This window comes from Chiloscyllium punctatum, chromosome 21, assembly GCF_047496795.1.
Source record: "Chiloscyllium punctatum isolate Juve2018m chromosome 21, sChiPun1.3, whole genome shotgun sequence".
In the NCBI taxonomy this organism is placed as follows: Eukaryota; Metazoa; Chordata; class Chondrichthyes; order Orectolobiformes; family Hemiscylliidae; genus Chiloscyllium; species Chiloscyllium punctatum.
The window spans coordinates 8,573,164-8,598,328 of NC_092759.1; the positions used below are offsets into that span (position 1 = coordinate 8,573,164).

A 25,165-nucleotide genomic window follows, 5' to 3' on the forward strand; every position below is an offset into this window, starting at 1 on the left:
TCAAGTCCATAGCTCTCTGAAAGTGGCCACACAATAGATAGGGTAGTAAAGAATCAATATGGCATGCTTGCTTTTATTGATCATAAAATTGATTGCAAGAGTCAGGATGTCATATTGCAGCTCTAGAAGACTGGTTAGGTCACACTTAGAGTATTGCTTTCAATTCTGGTCACCACATTACAGGAAGGGTATGGAGGCTTTGGAGAAGGTGCAAGAGATTTACCAGGATGCTGCCTGGATTATAGGGGATGAGCTATCAGGTGTGGCTAGAAAAACTCTCGTTGTTTTCTCTAGAATGGCGGAGGCTGACGGGAAACTTAGAACATAGAACAATACAACACAGAATAGGCCCTTCGGCCCACGATGTTGTGCCGAACATTTGTCCTAGCTTAAGCACCTATCCATGTACCTATCCAATTGCTGCTTAAAGGTCACCAATGATTCTGACTCTGCCACTTCCACAGGCAGCGCATTCCATGCCTCCACCACTCTCTGGGTAAAGAACCTACCCCTGACATCCCCCCATACCTTCCACCCTTCACCTTAAACTTATGTCCCTTAAGTTGATAGAAGTTTCTAAAATTATCAGATGGATCAATGGGGTTGACTGTCAGAATTTTTTTCTCGAGTTGAAATGTCTAATACTAGGGGGCATGCATTTAAGATGAAAGGGAGAAAGTTTAAAGGAGATGTGAGAGGCAAGTTTTTTGTTTACTGAGAGTGGTAGGAGTCTGGAACATGCTGCCAGGGTGATGGTGGAGGCAGATACTATAGGGGTGTTTAAGGGACTTTTAGATAAGCATATGGATATGCAAGGAATGGAGGGTTATGGAGCAAGGGTAGGCAGAAGGGATTAATTTAATTCGGCTGCATGTTTGGCACAACAGCGTGGGCTGAAGGGCCCATTCCTGTGCTGTACTGTTGTATATTCTACAGATTCAGAGTCTTCAACTGCTCATCATGTGACAAGCCCTTCATCACAGGGATCATTCCTGCAAATCTTCTGTGAACCCCCTCCAATGCCAACACACATTTCCTTCAGATATGGGGCCCAAAACTGCTCACAATATTCCAAATGTCCTCTGGCCAGAGCTCAGCGGTACATCTCTATTCTTGTTTTCTAGCCCTCTTGAAATGAATATTAACACTGCATTTGTCTTCCTAACAACTGTACTGAACTTGCATATTAACTTTAAGAGAATCTTGAACTAGGACCCCCAAATCCCTTTGTGCTTCACATATCTGAATCCTTTCCCAGCTTAGAAAATAATCTATGCCTCTATTCTTCCTACCAAAATGTATAACTTCATTCTTTGCCAAATTGTATTCCATCTGCGACTTTTTTGCCCATTCACCTAGTATATCCAAGAGCTGCTGCATCTTCCCTGTTTCCTGACTATTATCTGTCAAAGTATGGCAAATTAAGTTTAAGGACACCAATCCCTTGCAATGGTGCTGACAGATTTCTTTTATAGAGAGAACTGCAAGCACATATAGGCAGGATGGGAAATTAATGTGCCTCACTTCGAAGATAGGCACATAAGTTCTGGTTTCAGCCTACCAGAGGCTTTGGTGCTCTATCATTAAATATATTTAAGGCTGGGATAGACAGATTATTAAATGGCGACTCAGGTTGGATGGGCTGAATGATCTACTTCTGCTCTCATGTCTTATGTTGGTCCTGAACAGAGCTCCAGAAAACTTTAGGGTGACATGGTGGCTCAGTGGTTAGCACTGCTGCCTCACAGCACCAGGGACCCGGGTTTAATTCTCACCTCGGGCAACTGTCTGTGTGGAGTTTGCACGTTCTCCCAGTGTCTGCGTGGGTTTCCTCCGGGTGCTCCGGTTTCCTCCCACAGTCCAAAAATTTGTAAGTTAGGTGAACTGGCCATGTTAAATTGCTCATAGTGTTAGATGCATTCGCCAGGGGTGAATGTAGGGGAATGGGCCTGGGTGGGTTACTCTTCGGAGGGTCGGTGTGGACTTGTTTTGCTGTAGAGAATCTAATCAAAACTTTGATAAAAGCTGGGTGATTTCCTGAGCTAAAATTCAGCAAAAGAATGATAATTTTAGTATGCAGGTTGCCTGTGTGCACGTTGAGGGCAGTTAAACTCTGTCATACACATGAACATTTACCAGTTGAAATTAAAAAGGGAAAACTACACAATCAGTTCCATTGTGTTTTGGACTTTGCTACATCACCAATTGTGGCCAACTTTAATTTGGGGCAGGGAGAATTGAGCTGGAGGAAACAGCAAGTTAAACAGTTTGTTAGAAACATGCCAATTGTGTGCACGAATCAAATTGTTGGACTGATCTCACAGGCGACAGGAGCTGTGACACTTGTAGAAGGCTGCAGAGTATAAACAAATTATACATTGTTGAACGACTGAGTTAAGATCTTGGAGTCAGGAGAAAGGAGATATGGAAAGTGTGACTGAGTGGAGTCACATCACTACCTGCCAGAGGTTCACACTACAATGGCAATAACACTTTAGAAGGCAGCCCAGTCTTTCAAAGGCTAAATTTGAAAGTAATTAAGCCCTCCAAACCACTCTCTTTATTACCAGCTGTAAAAACCACAGTTCAATTGACCCCCATGTGTAATACTCATTGCTGGGATTTGAATTGCAACAACTGACACAAAAATGTATTTCTGGATGAAAGGATTCAGCAAATCTTTGTCTCTCACCCATTTGGACTTACTGATTTGTGAGAAGAAGCATATGTTGGGAGATGGTTGTGTGGTGGGGGAAGGTGGGGGGGGTGGGGGGGGAGTATGGCAGTGTTAATGGGGTGGAAGGCAAGTTCCTATAGAGTACAAACAGCAGAAAGAAATGTTCTTATGTGTTGAAGATTGTATGCAAATTCCCCTCAAGTCCCTCTGATACAGTATCTTGTTGCACTTCCAAAGTGTTCAGTTCCACTGTTATATTTGGAGAGACATTTGTATGCTGACCACCATGTATAAGGAGGGATCTTTGTGCCATCAAATTGACTTCTTGCATTGAACCAGCATCTCCTTGTTCTGGACTGAACTCTTCTATGATACTTGCGATCTTATCGTATTAGTGGGTCTTGTACTTTGATCATTAATAAATTTACATGAAACAATGGAAGCAAGTATTTTTCACTCAAGAAGCGGCCAACACATTCAAGTGGAAATCACCACAACATCAAAAAGCACTTTAAAAAACATTTCAGCTACTGACCCCACAAGGCAGCACAAAGTATTTCAGAATTAAAACGTTTCTTGTATTTGCGTATTTCGGGCGTATCACTGTGCGGTCGTGTGTTGGCCGGATTGACATTCACCACCGAGCACTTCCTGTCTTCATACTTCAGTTGGTTTAATCCGCCTCCATCACTGATGCTTAGACCTAGAAGCGGAAGAGACAGTCAACCATCACACTTAATTATAGAATCAACTAACCCAATCGGCATCTGCTTCAAACCCTTGCACTGTTTGGCATTCTGGCTTGTTTTTTTTTAAGACTAGATTCCTTACAGTATGGAACCAGTCCCTTCAGCCCAACAACTCCACACCGACCCTCCAAAGAGTAATCCACCCAGACCCATTTCCCTCTGACTAATGCACCTAACACTACGGGCAATTTAGCATGGCCAAATCACCTGACCTGCACATCTTTGGAGTGTGAGAGGAAACTGGAGCACCCAGAGGAAACCCACGCAGACATAGGGAGAATGTCTGTGTGGAGTTTGCACAGTTACCAGAGGCTGGAATCGAACCTGGGACTCTGGTGCAGTGCTAACCACTGAGCCACTGTGCACTGACATTGTCCAACAGAGAATTGAGGACTCAAGTGTCAATTACATTTTTAGCTACTCAATGTAAGAGGCACTGTAGAAACCAGACAGCTGATGTTAGGACTGGCTGCACCTGGTCACTGTCTGACGGAATGGCAGTTAGAATCAGGAACCCTTATTGAGGGCTGCTTCTTACTGTCAAGAATTGATGGAGGAGGGGTGGTTCTACAGATTCAAAGCATCCTTGGATAAACCTGCAGTAAGATTATTGACACGCAACACTTTTTAGAGTTTCTTAAAGCCTAAGGCAATTGAATTCTTTGATTTGTGATGCCTATTACTAACTCTATTATGCCTATTATGTGCACCGAAGACAACAAGTCCCACACCCCACCCAATTAAAAAGGATATTAGCTTGACTATAAACTCATTTCTTCGAACTATAATATTCCATGATTTGAAGCTACGACCTTCCAACTAAATCTGGTATGAATTAGACTGCAAATCACCACATCATGCACTGGCTCAACATTAGTTAAGGTTAGATAATAAGAATTGGAATTACTTAGAAAATCCACATCAGAAGCTCTCTGGCTCATAAAACCATCAAAATTCTAATAAGCTCCAATTAATATACAGTAAGTGCTGAACTCAGTTGAAGTACAGTTAATTGCAGCATCTTTTTCAAGTAATGCATTGCAGATTTTGATTGCTGTATTTCCACATTCATGTTGCAAATTAATCCAACAATGATGTGGCATTTAATGGTCAGTTTAGGATCGGGCAAGAGGGATGAAGCCTATGTGAGCAAGGAGAAAGGAGTAACTCACAGATTGCAGCATCTTGTTGTTACGTCATGGGGTAAACCCTCCTGCTTAACTTAAACAAGCAACACAGAAAAGGTTTATCCCGTGTAGTAATCTGTGAAAATCCGAGTGGCCAAGAACTATTTGAAGTAAAAATTAACAAGTTTCTTTCTTAAAGTATAACAGGGAATAATTAACTAACAACTATTTACAATTCCTTCCTCTGACTTTCCCCTCTATAATACTAGCCCGATAAAACCTCCCAATTAAGATTTACTGGAAAATTCAAATTTCAAAACCAGTCGAATCTTCTTTTTATATCTTCCTCTGTAGAGTTGCTCTCCAGGTCAGTGTGGATGTTTTTCTCTGTGCAAACTCCTTCGCTAGACAAGTACCTCTCAGAATTCTGACTGGCAGCCTAAATCTGTTGGTCTTTTGGCAATTGTCCAATTTTTCCCTGTCTTATACCCCCAAAGCATCACAGTGTGTCATTGGCTTTTACTTTTGCCAATATACTGAATTCAAACTTGATTGGAGTTTGTAAATTTTGGGGTATAATTTAAGCCGATTGGCCCAATTCAATTTGTTTTTGTCTCCAGGCAACCAGCTACACTAGCTGCTGGATCAAAAGGTTACACGATATCTGGTTCAGAACACTTGGCGCTGTCAGGTAGTTCTGCTAGCTTTTAAAGTTCTTGAAGGTACAGTACACCCACATCTTCATTACACTAGTAATTGCTTTCTTTGGAAAGTCCAAATCATGATTAGGAACTGCCTCGTATGGTTTGCAAATAGGCCACCAGCTGCACCCTGCATTGGGTCATGACAGAGTGAACTTGTGCCCTTTGCACGATCTTGCTGGTGGTGGAGCTCTCAATGAACATGACCCAGGCATTTTTTGAAGCCTACTTTTTCCTGGTTTACTGCTTGATGGACGAGTCTTTGGGGCGTTGTGCAAGAAGTCTGTGTGCCTGACAGGGACTAAGCCAACTGCTCAACTTCCTGATCTATCCCAAGTGTGCACTGAAAGAGGTTTGGGACCTAGAAGGTACCAGATTTGAAAGGAGATGGGCAAAAAAAAAATTATTTTCTCTTCCTGTTCTGATACTGGCAGGAGTTCGTAAACCTGCAGGTGAAATCTTTATTCAAAACCAGAAAAAAAAAGATCCCAACTATATTCTAAAACGATCTTGATTGATGCCAGAATTCAGGAAACTATTAGCAACCTCCATCCATAATATATCCAGCTATCCCTTGATTTTCAAATTTTCACAACAATTTTCGAAGCTCTCTGGTGCCTCACACTAAGCTTTGTGGCCTCTGGCAGGCCAACACTTCTCAACACCACCTCCAACCAGCGAGAACTCTGTACTCCTCCAACCTCTGTTTTCAGAACAACCACACAACAAATATTCTTTTGTCATCCAAATGTTAGCAATGCTTTCAGATAGCTAAACCATAAAAAGATCCACAGTTTCCTCCTGACAAAAGCACTTCTCACTTTCTCCTTGCTCCCCAAACCTATCTGCCCCTAATAACTTTAGAGGTGATTTGGATGCAAAGCATCAGTTGACAGCCCTCCTGTGGAACACCTCATAGCACTTCACTGAATTTGAAAACAGGGATAAAAGCTTTCAAAATACAAAACTGTCGTCATGTAGGAAATGCATAAATGGCAACCTGAGCCCAACAATTCAGTTTTCTTCTAGCAAGTCAAAGAGCAAATGAAGTCCAGTCAAGGGATATCTCCATACTCACCTCCAATTTGTATTGTATCCCCACCAGCGTCCATCTGGTACATTCCAAGATCAACAAAGGTGGTAAACGATGACTTGCCAGGTGATTTCACAAGGCCTCTTGACTGAAACTGTAATGACAAGGTGCACACTGTTGCTGTAGTGATACATAGATTACAGGATAATATACAATACAGATGGTGATCCTTCCACCCATCCTGCCTGCGACTTCACTGAAAACAGCTGCCAGTGAGTCCCACTCAGCTGCTTTTCTCAGTTTTCAAGAAAATACAAGATCGTTGGAAATTATATATATTTGAAAACTACACCAGGAATTACAATGGAAGTTTAAAACATGGTTCTAAAATCTATTAAAATCAAAAGTTTGCTATTGAGCAATAGCCCACTGTCAATGATGATTCAGTTCAATTATTCAGCTTAGGCTAAAGGGTTTACATAGTCAACTTCTGTTCCTTTGATGAGGACTTTTAACACTAGAGTGGGCATGAAACTTCCTGCACAAGATAAATGCTCAAATCCACACTATTGCCTCAAAATCTCTGCCAATCCTGTGCTCTGAATGCATCTCTTGCATTTTGAGCACACAAGTTCAACCCATTTGTGTCCTAAAGCAGTGCAAAAAGTGGCAGTACGTCCTAAAGTAGCAAGTAGCAATTTATTTCCCAAGCTATGTACAAAGGGTGTAGGGTAGAAATCAGGCCTAGAGATATGACCTCGGTGAAATTTCTCATCTAACTTAGATTTGGACAGCAACATGGAGGATTCTCAACCCTAGAATGTTCCAGAGACTGAACTACTTCCTTAAAACAGACATGGTTTATACACAACATGGCTCCATAAAGGAAGCTGATCCAGAAGGGTTATCACTGCATACATGTAGGTAGGACTGATATGGAGGTGCCGGTGTGGGACTGGGGTGGACAAAGTCAAAAGTCACACAACACCAGGTTAGAGTCCAACATGTTTATTTGAAATCACAAGTTTTTAGAGCGCTGCTCCTTTGTCAGGAAAAGTAAAGGGACGCACACATGCATAGAATGTACAGACAGAGAGATCAAGATGATAGTACAAATGGTGGGAGTGGTGTGTCGACAGGCTGAATACCAAGTCGGTCCAGGTGATCAAAAGTGTCAGACGGTGTGAGTAAAGTGTCAACAGCTGAACAGCAAGTGAAGGGATGATCTATAATCCAATTAATTAAGGCAGAGAGATAATTACAAAATATTAAAAATAAGATAGTGTCAAATGGCTGGAATAATGTAATAGGTGTAAGAGTTGTATGCCAAGGGTCAAACCAAAGTAACGAGCAATCCAAAACTGTACAAACTAATTAAGGCAGAGAGATCATAAGTTATTCATGTCAATGATCTGGCATGTCTTGCAGAGTTTGCTGTGACAGGATCATGTGGTGCTGTGGTGTACCACAGTCTACTGCAAGCCCATGGATAAGCTCATGATGCTGTACTTTTCTAGCTTCCACCCTAAACACGTTAAAGAAGCCATCCCCTACAGACAAGCCCTGTGGATACACAGGATCTGCTCAGACAGGGAGGAATCGGACTGACAACTAAAGATGCTGAAAGACACCGGGTTGGGGGGGGCGGGGGGGGAAAAGGGGGCAGTGTTGGGGCAGGGTCTTGCACACTGTGCGCTGCTGCAGTCTCCTGAATAGGGAGCAGACTTTAAAACTCCGAGCCCCAGAAGAAAGGCATTTAATCGATTTTCCAAATAATTGATTATCCGAACGAAATAGTGCCTGCCCATCACGTTCGGATAATTGAGTTTCCACTGTACTCTGCTCAACTCATTGATCTCCAGTTCTGACGTGCCACAGCAAGAAACCGCAATGATGTCCTCAGAAGACAAAGGACACGACCGATAGATTACCATTCACTGTCCAGTACTTTCTTGGGGCGGAGAAACTAGACTATGTTCTTCACAGCCTTCAGCATGTTGTTGATGACATCGAACATCTCGCCAACGTGAGCCCTGCATCTCCACTTCTCTTAAACAGACTATCATTCACAGCAAACTACCCTTCCTTCAGGACAAGAGCGACCACAACACCACACAACCTTACCACGATAACCTCTGCAAGACATGTCAGATCATTGACATGGATATTACCATCACATGTGGGAACATCACCCACTACGTACACGGCAGGTACTCATATGGCTCAGCTAATGTTGTCCATCTCGTAAGCTGCAGGCAAGGATGCTCCGAAGCACAGTATATTGGTGAGAACGTGCAGACACAACAACAACGAATGAATGGTCACTATGCAACAGTTACCAGACAGGAATGTTCCCTCCCAGTCAGGGAACACTTCAGTGGTCAAGGACATTCAGCCTCTGACCTTGGGGTAAGTGCCCGCCAAGGAGATGAAAAGAAAATTATTTCACCTAAAGGATAGGAGGAAGCTGGAAGTCACTGCTCATAGGGGTGGTAGAGTATGCAGCATTTAGATCTGTACTTGTGATGCCAAGGGCGTAAAAGGTTATTGGTTAAGTGCTGCAACATGGGATTAGAATAGGTAGGTGGTTGTTTCTGACTGATACAGACACAATGGGCCTAAAGGCCTTTTCTGTGCTGCAGATCTCTCTGACCCTATGACAGAGCTCCCATAGTGTCTGGTTGAGAGAACTTTCAAATGGATCCCATTCCCAAAGTCTGATGTACACTTTCACTTCAAGCATTTGTCTGAATCTCTTGTGTATCTGACTATTGAAGGTGCCTCCAATACCCTTCACCTCTCAACAAGCTAAGAGGAGGTTCGGTTACTGTCAGAATTTTACAACAACATAGTGGGGGTAGCAGTTAAATTGCAGCATTACTTACCTCTGCTAAACCATCGTCCTGCTGTGAGGTAGGTCCCTTGGGATCAGTTGGGGAATGGCTCTGCCGCACTAAATCAGGCAGGTTAACGTGACTTGTGAAACCATTGCTGTCTGGATGATGGACCCCTCGTTCTTCCTCAGGTGTCTGTAAAGAGAGACAAAGCTTCAAGTCTCTCTCGGCTTCAAAGCTGCTTGCAACCCTTCCTTAAGCTTCTGGTACTGCCGTAATTTGAGTAAAACAGCCAGTATTTGAGCAAAAGTTTGCATGAAACTCACACCACGACCCACTGACTAAAATAATTAAATGTGGCAGAAACAGTGCAATGTTAGCAATTACTTCAGATAACCAGAGGCAATCACATTGTGTACACAATAAACTGACTGAGGACCACAAGCCGAGATGGACTCCAGGCCTTTGTCATACAATTGACTCTGATCTGTCCACCTACATAGCTGAATAAGCCACTCTGTCCCAGCGAATGGGCAACAAAAACTTGTTGGTGGCACCCATATCCCATGAATGAATAAAGAACTTGTAAAATTTCAGAGGGCCAACCTGGTATTAAACCAAGATAATAAGATGAGTATCCTTGTAATTCCTTTAACTATTCACTAGGATCTTTGGGAATTGGGAGAGAAAGGCTCATACAAGTTATCAATCAAGAACCTGATGTGAGAGCAAGGTTCCAAATCAGATACTCAAAAGGATTTTGGAAGAAGATTGTTGAGACAGTGGAGAAAATATATACCAGGATTATTTCAGGGATGAGGTTTTAGCGATGAAGTTAGATTGGAGAAGCTGGGCTTGCTCTTCTCAAAGCGAAGGAGACTAGGGGAGATTTCAAATAGGTGTGTGAGGTGACGAGAGACTTGGATAAGGCAGCAAGGGAACACCCCATTATTTTATGCTAGAAAGAAGAGGGACACATTTTAGAAATTTTGGAAAAAAAGATGAGGGATGGGAAGCAAAGTGGGATAGACTGTTCCACCCACCACATTGAGTGGTATAGATCTGGAATTCACTGCCCACAAGTGGATTCAATAAACGATTTCACCGGGGGGGGGGGGGGGGGGGGGGGGGGAGGGGGAGAGTCGGGAGAGGGGGAGAGAAAGCACACGATGTAGGGGACGAGTGAGGGAACGAGAAAGAGAAAGTGTGCGATGGGGAGGTCAAGAGAGAGAGAAAGCGACAGGGGAGGCAAGAGAGCATAAGGAGGAATGATAAAGTGGGAGGTGAAGAGAGGGAGAGTGGGAGGTGAAGGAGAGCGGGAGGTGGGGTGGGGGAAGGAGGAAAGTAGATATAGAGAAAAAAAAGAGAAATGAGGGGGAAGGGCTAATTGGATTCTTCTGCGAGCTGCAAGGATTTGATGGGCTAAGTGGCCTCCTACGTCATAATGACGGTTGTCCTTCACATGTTTATTTAGCTTCCCCTCAAAGCATGTGAATGTGCTACATGTCTCAACTGCTCCTGGTACTGTACATCTCAGTCATCCCTTAGTCACGAATTTGTTCCTGAACATTCTGCTGGGAGTTACTACTTACTGTCTTATGTTTCTAAGTCCTAATTTTAATCTAGATGCCACATACAAAGAACAAAGAAAATTACAGCACAGGAACAGGACCTTTGGTACTCCAAGCCTAAGTCGATCTACATCCTCCATCTAAGGATCTGTATCCCTCTGCTCCCTGCCCATTTCTGTATCTGTTTAGATGCATCATAAATGATGCTATCGTGCCCACCCCTACCACCTCCACTGGCAATGTGTTCCAGGCCCGGACCACCCACTGCGTAAATACTTTTCCACACATATCTCCCCTAAACTTTTCCCCTTTCACCTTGAACTCATGATCCCTAGTAACTGAGTCCTCCTCTCTGGGAAAAAGCTTCTTGCCATCCACCCTGTCTATAACACTCATGATTTTGTAGGCCACAGTTAGGTTCCCCCTCAGCTTCCGTCCTTCTAATGTAAGGAATCCTAATCTACTCAAACTTCTCTATAGCTAGCACCCTCCATACCAGGCAACATCCTGGTGAACCTCCTCTGCACCCTCTCCAAAGCATCCACATCCTTTTGGTAATATGGCGACCAGAACTGCGCGCAGTATTCCAAATGTGGCCAAACTAAACTCTTATACAACTGTAACATAACCTCCGACTCTGGTACTCAATACTCCGTCCAACGAAGGGAAGCATGCCATATGCCTACTTGACCACTCTACTTAGCTGCGTTGGAATCTACAGAGAACAATCGGTTTTGTGTTTCAGCAGCAGGAAGAGTGGGAGCATCGACCAGGAGGCTGACAGGAAGGGAAGGTAAATTTAAAAATTTGAGCATCAGGCCCTCCATTTTGTTTCAACAACAGGAAGCGCAGAGGTGTCAACCAAGGGGGCTGACGGGAAGGTGAGTCACTGATTTAAAAAGCTTACCTCATGAATAGGCGGAGCACACACTGAGCAGGAGCAGACATGGGACTGCTAAGAAAGTGAAGTAGTATATTTGTGAGGTTGAGTTACCTAAAACAAGAGTTAGGTAGTATCTCCCACCTATCCTCCTCCTCCTCTAACCAAAAAAAAAGGTTCTGTGCGCCGGATTAACAGGGTAACTAGTGCTTTTTTTATTCTTTATTTTTCAACGGTCTCTTTGAGAATTTAGAATAGTTAGAATGGAGGTTAGGGCAGCTAACGTTCCTCCTGCAGAATGTGGGAGGTAAGAGTCACCAGTGGTGTCCCTGCTGACTTCATTTGCAGTAAGTGCACCCAACTCCAGCTCCTCTAAAACCAAGTCAGGGAACTGGAGCTGGAGCTGGATGAACTTCGGATCATTCAGGAGGCGGAGGGGGTTATTGAGAGGAATTACAGGGAGGTAGTCACACCTCAGGTGCAAGAAAGAAGCAGAAGGGCTACCTGTGACTGTTCCCCTCAATAATAAGTATAACGCTTTGGATACTGTTTGGGGGTGCGGGGGGGGGGAAACCACTTCCCAGGGTAAGCCATCGGGTACAGGTCTCAGGCACTGTTGATCATAAGCTGGCTTGGGGGGGGGGGGGGGGGGGGGGGGTGGAAATTAATCACTGGGGGCTCCAAAGCCAGGGATGGAGATAGGAGGTTCTGTGGGAACAAGAGACACTCAGAATTGGTGTGTTGCCTCCCAGCTGCCAGGGTTCATGTTGTCTCGCAGCATGTTTTCGGGATCGTGTGTGTGTGTGTGTGTGTGTGCCCCAAGCCATGGTCCACAGAGGTACTAATGACATAGGTAGGAAAAGGGATGGGGATTTAAGGCAGAAATCCTGGGAGTTAGGGTGGAAGCTTAGAGCTAGAACAAACAGAGTTGTTATCTCTGGTTTGTTGCCTGTACCATGTGCGAGAGGGGTGAGGGAATAGGGAGAGAGAGGAGTTGAACATGTGACTACACGGATGGTGCAGGAGGAAGGGTTTCAGATACCTGGATAATTGGGGCTCTTTCTGGGATAGGTGGGACCTCTACAAACAGGATGATTAAGCCCCCTTCGGGAGGGCTTAAACTAATTCAGCAGGGGATTGGGAACCTAAATTGTAGTTCCATGGTCCAGGAGGTTGAGAGTAGTGAGGTCAGAAATAAAGTTTCAAGGTCGCAAGAGTTCACTGGCAAGCAGGATGGTGGTTTGAAGTGTGTCTACTTCAACACCAGGAGCATCAGAATAAGGTGGGTGAACTTGCAGCATGGGTTGGTACCTGGGACTTTGATGTTGTGGCCATTTCGGAGACATGGATAGAGCAGGGACAGGAATGGTTGTTACGAGTTCTGGGATTTAGATGTTTCAGTGAGAACACAGAAAATGGTAAAGAGGGGGAGGTGTGGCATTTTTAGTCAAGGACTGTATTGGGGGGCAGAAAGGACATTTGAGGATTGATTTACAGAGGTAGTATGGGCTGAGAAACAGGAAAGGAGAGGTCACCCAGTTGGGAGTTTCCCTAGGCCACTGAATAGTTCCAGAGATGTAGAGGAAAGAATAGCAATGATGATTCTGGATAGAAGCAAGAATAACACAGTAGTTGTTATGGGGGACTTTAACTTTCCACATATTGACTGGAAATACTGTAGTTAGAGTACTTCCGATGGGTCAGCTTTTGTCCAATGTGTGCAGGATGGTTTCCTGACAGTATGTAGATGAGCCAACAAGAGGAGAGGTCACACTGGATTTGGTACTGGGTAATGAACCTAGCCAGGTGTTAAGATTTGGAGGTGGGTGAGCACTTTGGTTACAGTGAGCCTTACTTTGGTTGTGGGTAAAGCATTGGATAATGTTATAAGAGATAGGATTTATAATCATCTAGAAAAGAATAAGTTGATTAGGGATAGTCAACACGGTTTTGGTGAAGGGTAAGTCATGCCTCACAAACCTTATTATGTCCTTTGAGTTGGTGACCAAACAGGTGGATGAGGGTAAAGCGATTGATGTGGTGTATATGGATTTCAGTAAGATGTTTGATAAAGTTCCCCATGGTATACTATTGCATAAAATATGGAGGCATGGGATTGAGGATGATCTCGCAGCTTGGATCAAAAATTGTCTCGCTGAAAGACAACAGAGGATGGTTGGTGGTTGATGGGAAATGTCCATCCTGGAGTTCAGTTACTAGTGATGTACTGCAAGGATCTGTTTTTGGGCCACTGCTGTTTGTAATTTTGATAAATGATCTGCATGAGGACATAGAAGGATGGGTTAGTAAATTTACAGATGATAATAAGGTCGGTGGGGTAGTGGATATTGCTGAGTGATGTTGCAGGTTACAGACTGACAAAGATAAGCTGCTGAGCTAGGTTGAGAGGCAACGACTGGAGTTTAATGCAGAGAAGTGAGAGGTGATTTACTTTGGAAGGAGCAACAGGAATAAAGAGTACTAGCTTAATGGTAAGATTCTTGGTCGTGTCGTTGAGCAGAGAGATCTCGGTGTCCATGCACACAGATCCCTGAAAGTTGCCACCAGGTTGAGAGGGTTGTGAAGAAGGCATACGGTGTGTTAACTTTTATTGGTAGAGGGTTTGAATTTCAGAGCCATGATATCATGCTGCAGCTGCAGAAAACTCTGGTGCGGCCTCACTTGGACTACTGTGTACCGTTATGGTCACCATATTATAGGAAGGATGTGGAAGCTTGGGAAAGAGTGCAAAGGAGGTTTACTAGGATGTTGCCTGGTATGGAGAGAAGGTCTTATGAGGAAAGGTTGATGGACTTGAGGCTGTTTTCATTAGAGAAGAAGAAGATTGAGAGGTGACTTAATTGAAACATAAAAGATAATCAGAGGGTTAGATAGGGTGGACAGTGACAGCCTTTTTCCTTGGATGGTGATGGATAGCACGAGGAGACATAGCTTTAACTTGAGAGGTGATAGAAATTGGACAGATGTCAGAGGTAGTTTCTTTACTCAGAGTGGTAGGGGTGTGGAACGCACTCCCTGTAACAGTAGTAGACTCGCCAACTTCAAGGGCATTTAAATGGTCATTGGACAAACATAGGGATGAAAATGGAATAGTGTAAGATAGATAGGTTTCAGATTGGTTCCGCAGGTTGGCACAACATCAAGTGCCAAAAGGCCTCAACTGTGCTGTAATGTTCTATGTTCTTACTGAAGTCCATGGATATGACATTTACAGCCCTTCCCTCTTCAAACAACTTTGTCACTTCCTCAAAAGAATTCTATTAAGCTGCACAAAAATCATGTTGCCTATCAGTGATCCGCCCATTTTTTTTCCAAATGGGAATATATCCTATCCCTCAGTATCTTCTCCAGCAGTGTCCGTACCACTAATGTCAGGCTCAGCTGTCTAAAACTACCTGGAATATCCCATCTACCCTTCTTAAACAAGGGGACAGCATTAGCAATTCCCCAGTCTCCAGGATCTCATGTGTGTTCAAGGTATCTGTTAAGGCTCCAGCTATTTCCTCTCTCACTTGCTTCAGTAACCTGGGAAAGATACCATCTGGACCTGGGGACATGTCCATCTTCCTCCCTTACTTGCCCTAGGATGATCAAATATCTATCCCTAACATCAACATCCATCATGTCCCTCTCCTCGGTGAACACCAATGCAAAGTACTCGTTAAGAATCTCAAAGGCAGCCATGCACTTTTGTCCTCCCCATGTGACAGAAAAGATTGATAAGTATGATGTACAAACTCTCCCCACTAATTGAGTTACAGGGAATTCAGACTGCAGAAATCAGCAAGGCATGCACCATCAGTCATAGATTGTCAATATCAAAGTATGAGAAACAACCTGTAGAAAAGGAACATTTGTTTTCCGAAACAATCAGACAAATATATATTAGAAAATGTTAGATATTTCAGTGACATGAAATAATCCTATCTTGAAGCTAATAAATCATGATGCAAAGCTCACTCATTTCTGGTTGTCAATAGAGGACTCGGCTGAAGACGGCTGGAAATCTGTCTCATATATCATATACACATTTACTTGCACAAAGTGACTTATCACCACACAAACTGCATGTGTACAGAGGATCAGTGTACACTTCGGGGAGGCGAGGGTAAAATCTTAATTTTAGCAAAAGCAAGAGATGAGAAATGGCACAGAATGCAGGAACTACACTGTGCACTATGAAGAATTTTAGGGTTTTTCAGGGGTAGTGGGAGAGAAAAAGCAGGAGACAGAGAGGGAGAGAGAGAAGAAACAAACCAAGCATAATGGAGTTATAGAAGCAGTAGGTGGAACACCAGGTTAACCTGCAATAATCAAGGTTGGTCAGTGACATTTGAGTCAGCTGAGGTTAGCTTCATACAAAAGTGGAAGCTTTCTCCCCCTAAGTAGTTAAGTACATCTTATCTGGTATTCAGAAATGGGGACATTCATCTCACTTGTCCCCAAAACCTGCTTGCTGAAAGCGATATTATAAGACCGTTTGCATGCAGAATTTATATATTCTGAGCATTCAGTTATATCATAATTTAGATGGGTAGAATCATGATTGATAATCTATTGAAAAATAGTCCTTCAATCAAAAGTACTTTGAGAAATCATCCAGTTGAGGAGATGTGATACAATGGTTTGCCATGATTGGAGCTAGATACCAGCTTGGTACAAATGGTAGCTCTTCCATCTCAATATCCAAAGTGTGTCACCCAAGGGTGCATCACCTGAAGGGTCAGCTTTCACATGAACATAGAACAGCATAGCACAGTACAGGCCCTTTGGCCAACAATGTGTGCCAAGCATTGATCTTACTGTAAGATCTACACACCCCTCAATTTACTGCCACCTATATGCCTGTCCAGCAGTTGCTTAAATTGTCTCTCATGTCTCTGACTCTATCACCACTGCTGGCAGTGTGTTCTGCGCACCGACCACTCTCTGCATAAAGAACTTACCTCTGACATCTCCCCTATACCCTCCTCCAACCACCTTCACCTGTCACCCCTCATGACAGCCATTTCTGCCCCGGGGGTGGGTCTTGCGTATTTCAACCTCTCTTCATAAGACAAGCCCTCCAATCCAGGCAGCATCCTGGTAAATCTCCTGTGCACCCTCTCTAAAGTCCTTCCTATAAAGAGGCAACCAAAACTGGACACAATATCCCAAGTGTGGCCTAAGCATGGTTTTATAAAACTGCAGCAAAACCTTGTACCTCTTAAACTCAATCCCCCTGTTAATGGAAGCCAAAGCACAACCTCCATCTTAACTACCCTATCAACTTACTTGGCAACTTTGAGGGATCTACGTATATGGACCTCAAGTTCCCGCTGTTCCTCCACACTGCCAAGAATCCTATCTTTAACCTATGTTCAGGGTTCAAATTTGACCTTCCAAAATGAATCACTTCACATCCGTCCAGGTTGAACTCCATCTGCCACTTCTCAGCCAAGCTCTGCATCCCGTCAATGTCATGTTTTAACCTGCAATAGCCCTCGCCACTATCTACAACACCACTGACCTTTTGTCATCAGCAAACTTACTAACCCATCCTTGCATTTCTTCATCTAAGTCATTTATAAAAACTACAAAGAGCAGAGGCCCAAGAACAGAGCCGTGTGGGACACCACCTTTCACCGACCTTCAGGTGGATTACCTTCCACCCACTACCACGCACTGTCATCTTTCAGCCAGCCAATTCTGTGTCCAGACAGTTACATTTCCCTGTATCCTATACCTCCTAACTTTCTGAATGAGCCTATCATGGGAAACTGTATCAAATGCCTTACTGAAATCCATATACACCACGTCCACTGCTTGACCTTCGTCAACTTGTCTTCTCATATCCTCAAAGAACTCAATAAAACTTGTGAGGCATGCCCTGCCCCTCATAAAGCCATTCTGACTATCTTTAATGTTTTTCTAAATAGTCATAAATTCAATCTCACAGAATCCTTTCCAGTACCTTGCTTACCACATACATAAGAAAGACTGGCCTGTAATTCCCAGGGTTTTCCCTATTCCCTTTTTTTGAACAGAGGAACAACATTCGCCTCCCTCCAATCAGCCGGTTCTACTCCCGTGGAGAGTGAGGATGCAAAGATCATCGCCAGAGGCACAGCAATCTCATTCCTCACTTCCCGTAGTAACCTCGGATATATCTGGGCTGGCCCTGGGATTTTATCTTGATGCTTCCCAGAATTTCCAGCACATCAACTTCCTCAATATCCTCAAGCCTATTAACCTGGTCCATTGTGTTCTCACTATCAACAAGGTCCCTCTCTCCACTGAATACTGAAGTAAAAAACTCCCTTAAGGCCTCCCCTACCTCTTCAAACTCCAGGCACAAGTTCCCTCCACTATCCCTGATCGGCCCTATCCTCTCTCTGATCACTCTCTATATCCGTTGGAATGCCTTTGGGTTTCCCTAATCCTTCCTGCTAAGGCTTTTGCATGCCCCTCTCCCATCTCTCCTCAGTCCATTTCTGAGTTCTTTCCTAGTTATCCTGTAATCCTCTAAAGCTGTGCCAGATTCTTGCTTTCTCAACCTTAAGTAAGCTTCCTTCTTCCTCTTGATGAGAAACTCCCCTGCTCTTGTCATCTAAGGCTCCTTCACTTTACCATTTCGTGCCTGTCTCAGTGGGACAAAGTTATCCAACACTCGCAACAAGTGTTCCTTAAACTGTCTCCACATTGCTGTTGTGCATTTCCCGTGGAACAATTGTTCGATAGCTCCTGTCCAATAGCAGTATAATTCCCACACACTTCCCATAATTAAATACCTTCCCATATCGCCTGTCCCTATCCCTCTCCATGGCTATGGTAAAGGTGAGGCAGTTGTGGTCAGTGTCACCAAAATGCTCTCTCACCACAAGATCTGACACCTGACCAGGCTTGTTGCTTAGCACCAGATCCAATATAGCTTCTTCCACAACCACCAGCCCCAAAACACCCCACACCACCACCTCAACCCACCCAGTCGGTCTATCTACATATTGAGTCAGGAATCCTTCCTGGAAACACCTGACAAAATCAGTTCCACCCAGACCATCTGCACTAAGGGGATTCCCAATATTGGGGAAGTTGAAGTCACCCATAACAGCAACTCTGTTACGTCTGCACCTTTCCAAGATCTGCTGTCTAATCTGTTCTTCCATCTCTCTGCTGCTATTAGGGGGTCTATAGAAAACACCCAATAAAGTGACTTCTCCTTTCCTGTTACTGACTTCCACCTATACTGACTCAGTAGACAAAACCTCTTCAACAACTTTCTTTTCTGCAGCTGTGATGTACTCTCTAACAACACTACTCCCTCTCCTCTTTTAGCCCCTCCCCCCTCCCTGTTCTGTTAAAAAGATCTAAACCTGGAACATCCAGCAACCATTCCTGCCCTTGTGAAATCCATGCCTCTGTTATTGCAATAACTTTGAGTACCGAGTACTGATCCATGCTCTACGTTCATCACTCTTAATCCTGACTTTCCTTGCATTGGAACAGACACTTTAATCCATCCCTTTGCTCTATCAACTGTGTATTCTTCCTGATAGACACTCGGCATTCCATTTCTGCCCGTTCAACAACTACTCTCTCCTCTGATCTATAGCTCTGGTTCCCATCCCCCTGCCAAATTAGTTTAAACCCTTCTAAAGTGCACTAGCAAATCTCCCGCCCAGGACATGGTGCCCCTCCAGTTTAAGTGCAACCTGTCCTTCATGTACCAGTCGAACCTTCCCCAGAAGGTACTCCAATGATCTACATATCTGAAGCCCTGCCTCCTGCATCAGCCCTGTAGCCATGTGTTTAGCTGCACATGCTTTGTTCCTTGCCTCACTAGCACGTGACACCGTTACTAATCCAGAGATTACTACTCTGCTCGTTCTGCTTTTTAGCTTCCAACCTAATTATATTACAACTGAGGCTCAGGTGCCAATTTGAAGAGAAGCAATGGGTTTGCTTGGTGTCAACACATCCCACATTGCCACCTTTAAAAAGGCCTCTGGGCAATTCAGGAATTACCAGAAGTGGAAATTGTGAAAGGATATCCAATGAATACCATCCTGCTTTCTCAAGCATTTTCCAGACTGATTGTTCTAGACAGCTTCTTCATTTAGGTGTAAACTTTGAGCAAGGAGTATTACAAGCTGGAATAATTAGCATCATAGACTCCCTACAGTGTGGAAGCAAATCATTCGGTCCATTGAGTCGGTACCAACCCTCCAAACAACATCCCACCCAGATCCATCACCTACCCTGTCCCTATAATCCTGCATTTCCCATGGCTAATCCACCTAACCTGCACACCCCTGGACACTATGGACAATTTAACATGGCCAATCCATGTAAAGTGCACATTTTTTGACTGTGGGAGGAAACCAGAGAACCCAGAATTAACCAACGCAAACACGGAGAGAATGTGCAAATTTTATAGACAGTCACCCCAGGGTGGAATAAAACCCGGGTCCCCTGGTGTTATGAAGCAGCGGTGCTAACTGCTGAGCCACCGTACTGCCCCTTTTTCTTACGTATGAAGCTTACTGATGTCCAACCTGCATCTTGTTTATGTGACTGCCACAACGTATAGTACTAACCGAAACACAAAGTTGCTTGGTGAACAGTGATGTTTCATAGCAGCATCATGCACCTGCACTCCTAATGTAAGATGTGAGTTTACAGAATGTGGCCTGCAAGGTGCGTAGACCTGAGGTTAGATCAGAGTGGTGCTAGAAAAGTACAGCAGGTCAGGCAGCATCCGAGGAGCAGGAAAAATCGACGTTTCTGGCAAAAGCCCTTCATGAGGGAGCCCTTCAATCGACGCCTGGAGGAAGAACGTCCCATCCTCCGCCTCGGAACACCTCAACCCCAGGGCATCAACGCGGACCTCCAATGGATGCCCTGGGGTTGAGGTGTTCTAAGGTGGAGGATGAGGCATTCTTCCTCCAGGCGTCTGGTGAAGGATTTCCTGATGAAGGGCCTTTGCCCGAAATGTCGATTTTCCTGCTCCTTGGATGCTGCCTGACCTGCTGTGCTTTTCTAGCACCACTCTGATCTAAACTCTGGTTTCCAGCATCTGCAGTCCTCATTTTTGCTTAGGTGCATAGACCTGCCAAATTACTGCATCTTCACATTTCTAAAATTGTTCCTTTTTCCACTTCTATACGTGCTGAGTCTCTGGAAGGTTCTCATGAACAGATTACATCTTTTTCTCTTTGATGGCCTTGCCAGAGAACTGGCAGACAGGTATGTCACCCCACTGTTGGATAGCAAGCAGAAGCAAGGACAATTTTCTTTACTCAGTCTTTTTCTGTGTAGATGAACAGAACCTGAATTGGTGTTCAGAGGGGAAGAGAATTTCCTTTGGCAGACAGCAACAGGTGCTTAATGTGCCAGTCCTCCGGGTAATACCTACAGCCAACTTTCTGACCTCCAATGTAAGCAGAAACATGCCTCGCCGAGCACCTACCCTCTGAACAATCATTGTCCCATCTCCATAGGTGTTGCTGGGTGTATCAGCTGCTGAAGGCTCCTCTTCATCATGCACCACCATTGTGTTTATGCTGTCTGTGTCACCATCTTTGTTACGGGTTGGTCTAAAGAACGAAGCCAAAAAGTTGAAAACATTTCAGAAGCAATACAATTTCCTTTCAGCATCAATATCTCTGTGACTACTTTAGGACTTGGACTTCATCTCCAGTGAAGGGGCTGTCATTATTAGAAAGTCATGGCTGTCATTTTTCAAGGCAAATCATATTACAAACATCTATCCTGTATTTCTTCTTTTATTCATGTGGGGGATGTGGGTAACACTGCTAACAACAGCATTTGTTGCCCGTTCCTAATTATTGCTGAATTGAAGGGCTTTGTCGATCATTTCCGAGATTAGTTAGGAGTCAATCACATTGCTGTGGGTCTGCTGTCAAACACGGATTGTTTTCTCTGGAGTGGCGGGGGGATGTGTGTGAGGGGAGACTTCACAAAAGTGCATAACATTATGACATTCACAAATAAGGTTGACGGTCAGAATCTATTTCCCAGAGGTGAAATATCTTATACTAAAAGGACATGCATTTAAGGTGAGAGGGGAACGGTCAAAGGAAATGTGAGGGACAAGATTTTTTCTCCCCCCACACAGAGGGTGGTAGAAATCTGGAACGCACTGCCAAGGGTAGTGGTGCAGCCAGATAAGACAGGGACGTGTAAGGGACTTTTCAATAATGAATATGCAGGGAATGGAGGGATATGGACTAAGGACAGGCAGAAGAGCTTACTTCAATTTGGCATCATGTTCAACACAACATCTTGGAAAAGGGTAAAAACAATGACTGCAGATGCTGAAAACCAAATACTGGATTAGTGGTGCTGGAAGAGCACAGCAGTTCAGGCAGCACCCAACGAGCAGTGAAATCGACGTTTCGGAAGGGCTTTTGCCCGAAACGTCGATTTCGCTGCTCGTTGGATGCTGCCTGAACTGCTGTGCTCTTCCAGCACCACTAATCCAGTATCTTGGAAAAGGGCTCATTCCTGTGCTATACTGTTCTATGTTCCCTGACTCCAGGTAAACAGACAGTAGATTTGTTTCCCTCAAGGAGCCATTAGTGAGCCAGCTAAGTTTTTATGCCAAATGCTGATTGCTTCAGTAAGCATCCATGAAACTAGACTTCACTCCAAATTCCTTTTTAATTGATTAGTTGAAACTATTTATTAACTTTAAAGCATAGCACCTGCCATGGGTGATATTTGAACCCAGGTGCCAAGGCATTGTCGGTTACTGGCTGAGTGACATTACCATGGTGTCATCATTACCCTGCTGTACACTGATAAACTGTATACAGAACAACCTTGGTTATTTGAATATTAATTATCCGAACAAGATCTCAAAGGCCCGTAAAAACATTATCCAAACAATCAGTTATCCGAACAATATACTTCCCCTCTGTCTCATTCAGATAATCAAGGTTGTTCAGTATGTGGAAGCTGGGAGGCTACTGTGCTCCCACAGCTCAATGCTCTTGACTATGCTGGCAGATGTAGAATAGCCATTTAACTGAGGCTCTAGACAGGACAAATACACAAACCTCTGGGAAGACAGAATAAGAAATCTGGTCTAGATAATGATAGCCTGAAAGCTATTTATTAAATTCACATCCATAGAACATAGAACACAGAACATTACAGGCCCTTCGGTCCTTGATTTTGCACCAACCTGTGGAACCAATCTGAAGCCTATCTAACCAACACTATCCCATTTTCACCCATATGTCTATCCAATTACCATTTAAATGCCCTTAAAGTTGGCGAGTCTATTACTGTTGCAGGCAGTGCGTTTCACGCTCCTACTCCTCTCTGAGTAAAGAAACTACTTCTGACATCTGTCCTATCTCTATCACTCCTCAATTTAAAGCTACATACCCTCACCATTTGAGGAAAAAGGCTCTCACGATCCACCTGATCAAACCCTCTGATTATCTTGTATGTCTCAATTAAGTCACCTCTCAACCTTCTTCTCGAAAGAAAACATCTTCATGTCCCTAAACCTTTCCTCATAAGACCTTCCCTCCGTACCAGGCAACATCCTAATAAATCTACTCTACACCCTATCAAAAGCTTCAACATCCTTCTTATAATGCAGTGACCAGAATATAGTACACAATATTCCAAGTGCAGCTGCACCAGAATTTTGTACAGATGCAACATGAGTTCATGGCTCTGAAACTCAACCCTTCTACCAATAAAAGCTAACATACCATATGACTTCTTAACAACCCAATTAACCTGGGTGGCAACTTTCAGGGATCTATGTACATGGACAGAGGGATATCTCTGCTCATCTACACATACCAAGAATCTTACCATTAAGCCAGTACTCTTTATTCCTGTTTATCCTTCCAATGTGAATCACCTCACACTTTTCCACATTAAACTCCATTTGCCACCTCTCAGCCGAGCTCTGCAGCTTATCTATGTCCCTCTATAACCTGCAACATCCTTCAGCACTATCCACAACTCCACTTAGTGTCTTCTGCACATTTACTAACCCATCCTCCTACTCTTTCATCGAGGTCATTTATAAAAATGACAAACATCAGTAACCCCAAAACAGATCCTTGCGGTACCCTACTAGTAGCTGAACTCCAGGATGAACATTCTCCATCAACCATACACTGCCGCACTTTGTGAAGTAGCCTACCATGGGGAACCTTATCAAATGCCTGACTGAATCTAAAGCGCTCTTTCCTCCTGCAGTACACGACTGACTATGCATCCTTCTTTTGTTTCAGGTTAGTGTTGTTAGCTTTTACTGGTGTCTTGTTAGCAGTAGCTGGCTGTCTCACTCAGAAGTGACAATAGGTGGAAGCAGACAGTCATGATGCAGCTAACAAGAAGAACAGCATGCATGATTGCACCTTGCCATTTACTTTAAAACAGTAGCTTGTTACTGGTCAGTGCTGCCATACTGACAAAGGAACAGCTTTCCTCATGCTGCCATAATGAGAGCTCTGGTCTCTTTTTACCGGTGAATGAGTCGTTCCTAAAGTGATGAGGCATGGGATTGAGGGCGATTTAGCAGTTTAGATCAGAAATTGACTAATTGTAAAAAGACAGAGGGTGGTGGCTGATGGCAAATGTTCCTCCTGGAGTTCAGTTACTAGTGGTGTATCGCAAAGATCTGTTTTGAGGCCATTGCTGTTCGTCATTTTTATAAATGACCTGGATGAGGGCATAGAAGGATAAGTTAGTAAATTTGCAGATGACACTAAGGTCAGCGGAGTTGTGGATAGTGCTGAAGGATGTTGCAGGTTACACAGGGACATAGATAAAATGCAGAGCTGGGCTGAGAGGTGGCAAATGAAGTTTAATGCAGAAAAGTGAGAGTTGATTCACTTTTGGAAGGTGCAACAGGAGTATGGGCTAATGGTTTCACAGCTTGGCCAAAGAGCCTGTACTGCACCATAATGTTCTACGAGGCAGCTGAGCTGCCCAGCCAGTTAGGTCCAGAGCACAGGAAGTACTCACCCTGATCTGGAGCCATCAGAGCTGGACAGATTCTCATCTTGATGCTCGTTGTCACCTTCTTCCTCCTCGTCATCACTGCTGCCAGAGTCCTCACTGGAAGACGAGTAGTCCATCACTTTAACTGGTGGTTTGGGCAGCTCGTCTGACCGGATCTCTTTCCCCAGGTTCAGCATGTCCTTTAGAAACACATTAAACTCTCTCAATCTGAGAAGAAAATCCAGGTAAAACACAAGGTCTTTACAACAACCAGCCAGCCTAAATGTTCGGCTAACCTTCTAGAGTTCCCACACATCTGACAATACAGGCTTTTTGCTCTGATCGTAGCAAGCTAACAAAGAATTACATGACTTTAAAACACTTGTCAACAGACAAGCTCAAGTGAACCTTAACACAGAAATTATACGTTCTCTATTGAGATCCCTTCATGAAACAGAGAAGAAATATTCCATGCTGATATGAAAGTTGACTTGTTACATGGGAGGATCACTCATCTGATTGCTTCTTTCATTCCACTCAGCAGCTACATATAGCTATTCCAATGTGAACACTATCAGCAGTTACAAGCTCACTATA

General features: G+C 43.9%; 1 protein-coding gene across 5 annotated transcripts in view; it reads right to left on the reverse strand.

The window, feature by feature from the left end:
• The window catches only part of LOC140492554 (misshapen-like kinase 1), a 309,928-nt gene that overhangs the window by 25,180 nt on the left and 259,583 nt on the right, over window positions 1–25,165 (reverse strand). For all 5 annotated transcript variants that reach the window (XM_072591501.1, XM_072591497.1, XM_072591500.1 and 2 more), the window contains 5 exons: window positions 24,593–24,768; window positions 21,042–21,168; window positions 9,173–9,316; window positions 6,333–6,441; window positions 3,213–3,380 (listed from right to left, as the gene is read on the reverse strand). In XM_072591501.1, coding sequence (XP_072447602.1) covers window positions 3,213–3,380; window positions 6,333–6,441; window positions 9,173–9,316; window positions 21,042–21,168; window positions 24,593–24,768 — 724 coding nt within the window. The remainder of the gene's footprint in view (window positions 1–3,212; window positions 3,381–6,332; window positions 6,442–9,172; window positions 9,317–21,041; window positions 21,169–24,592; window positions 24,769–25,165) is intronic.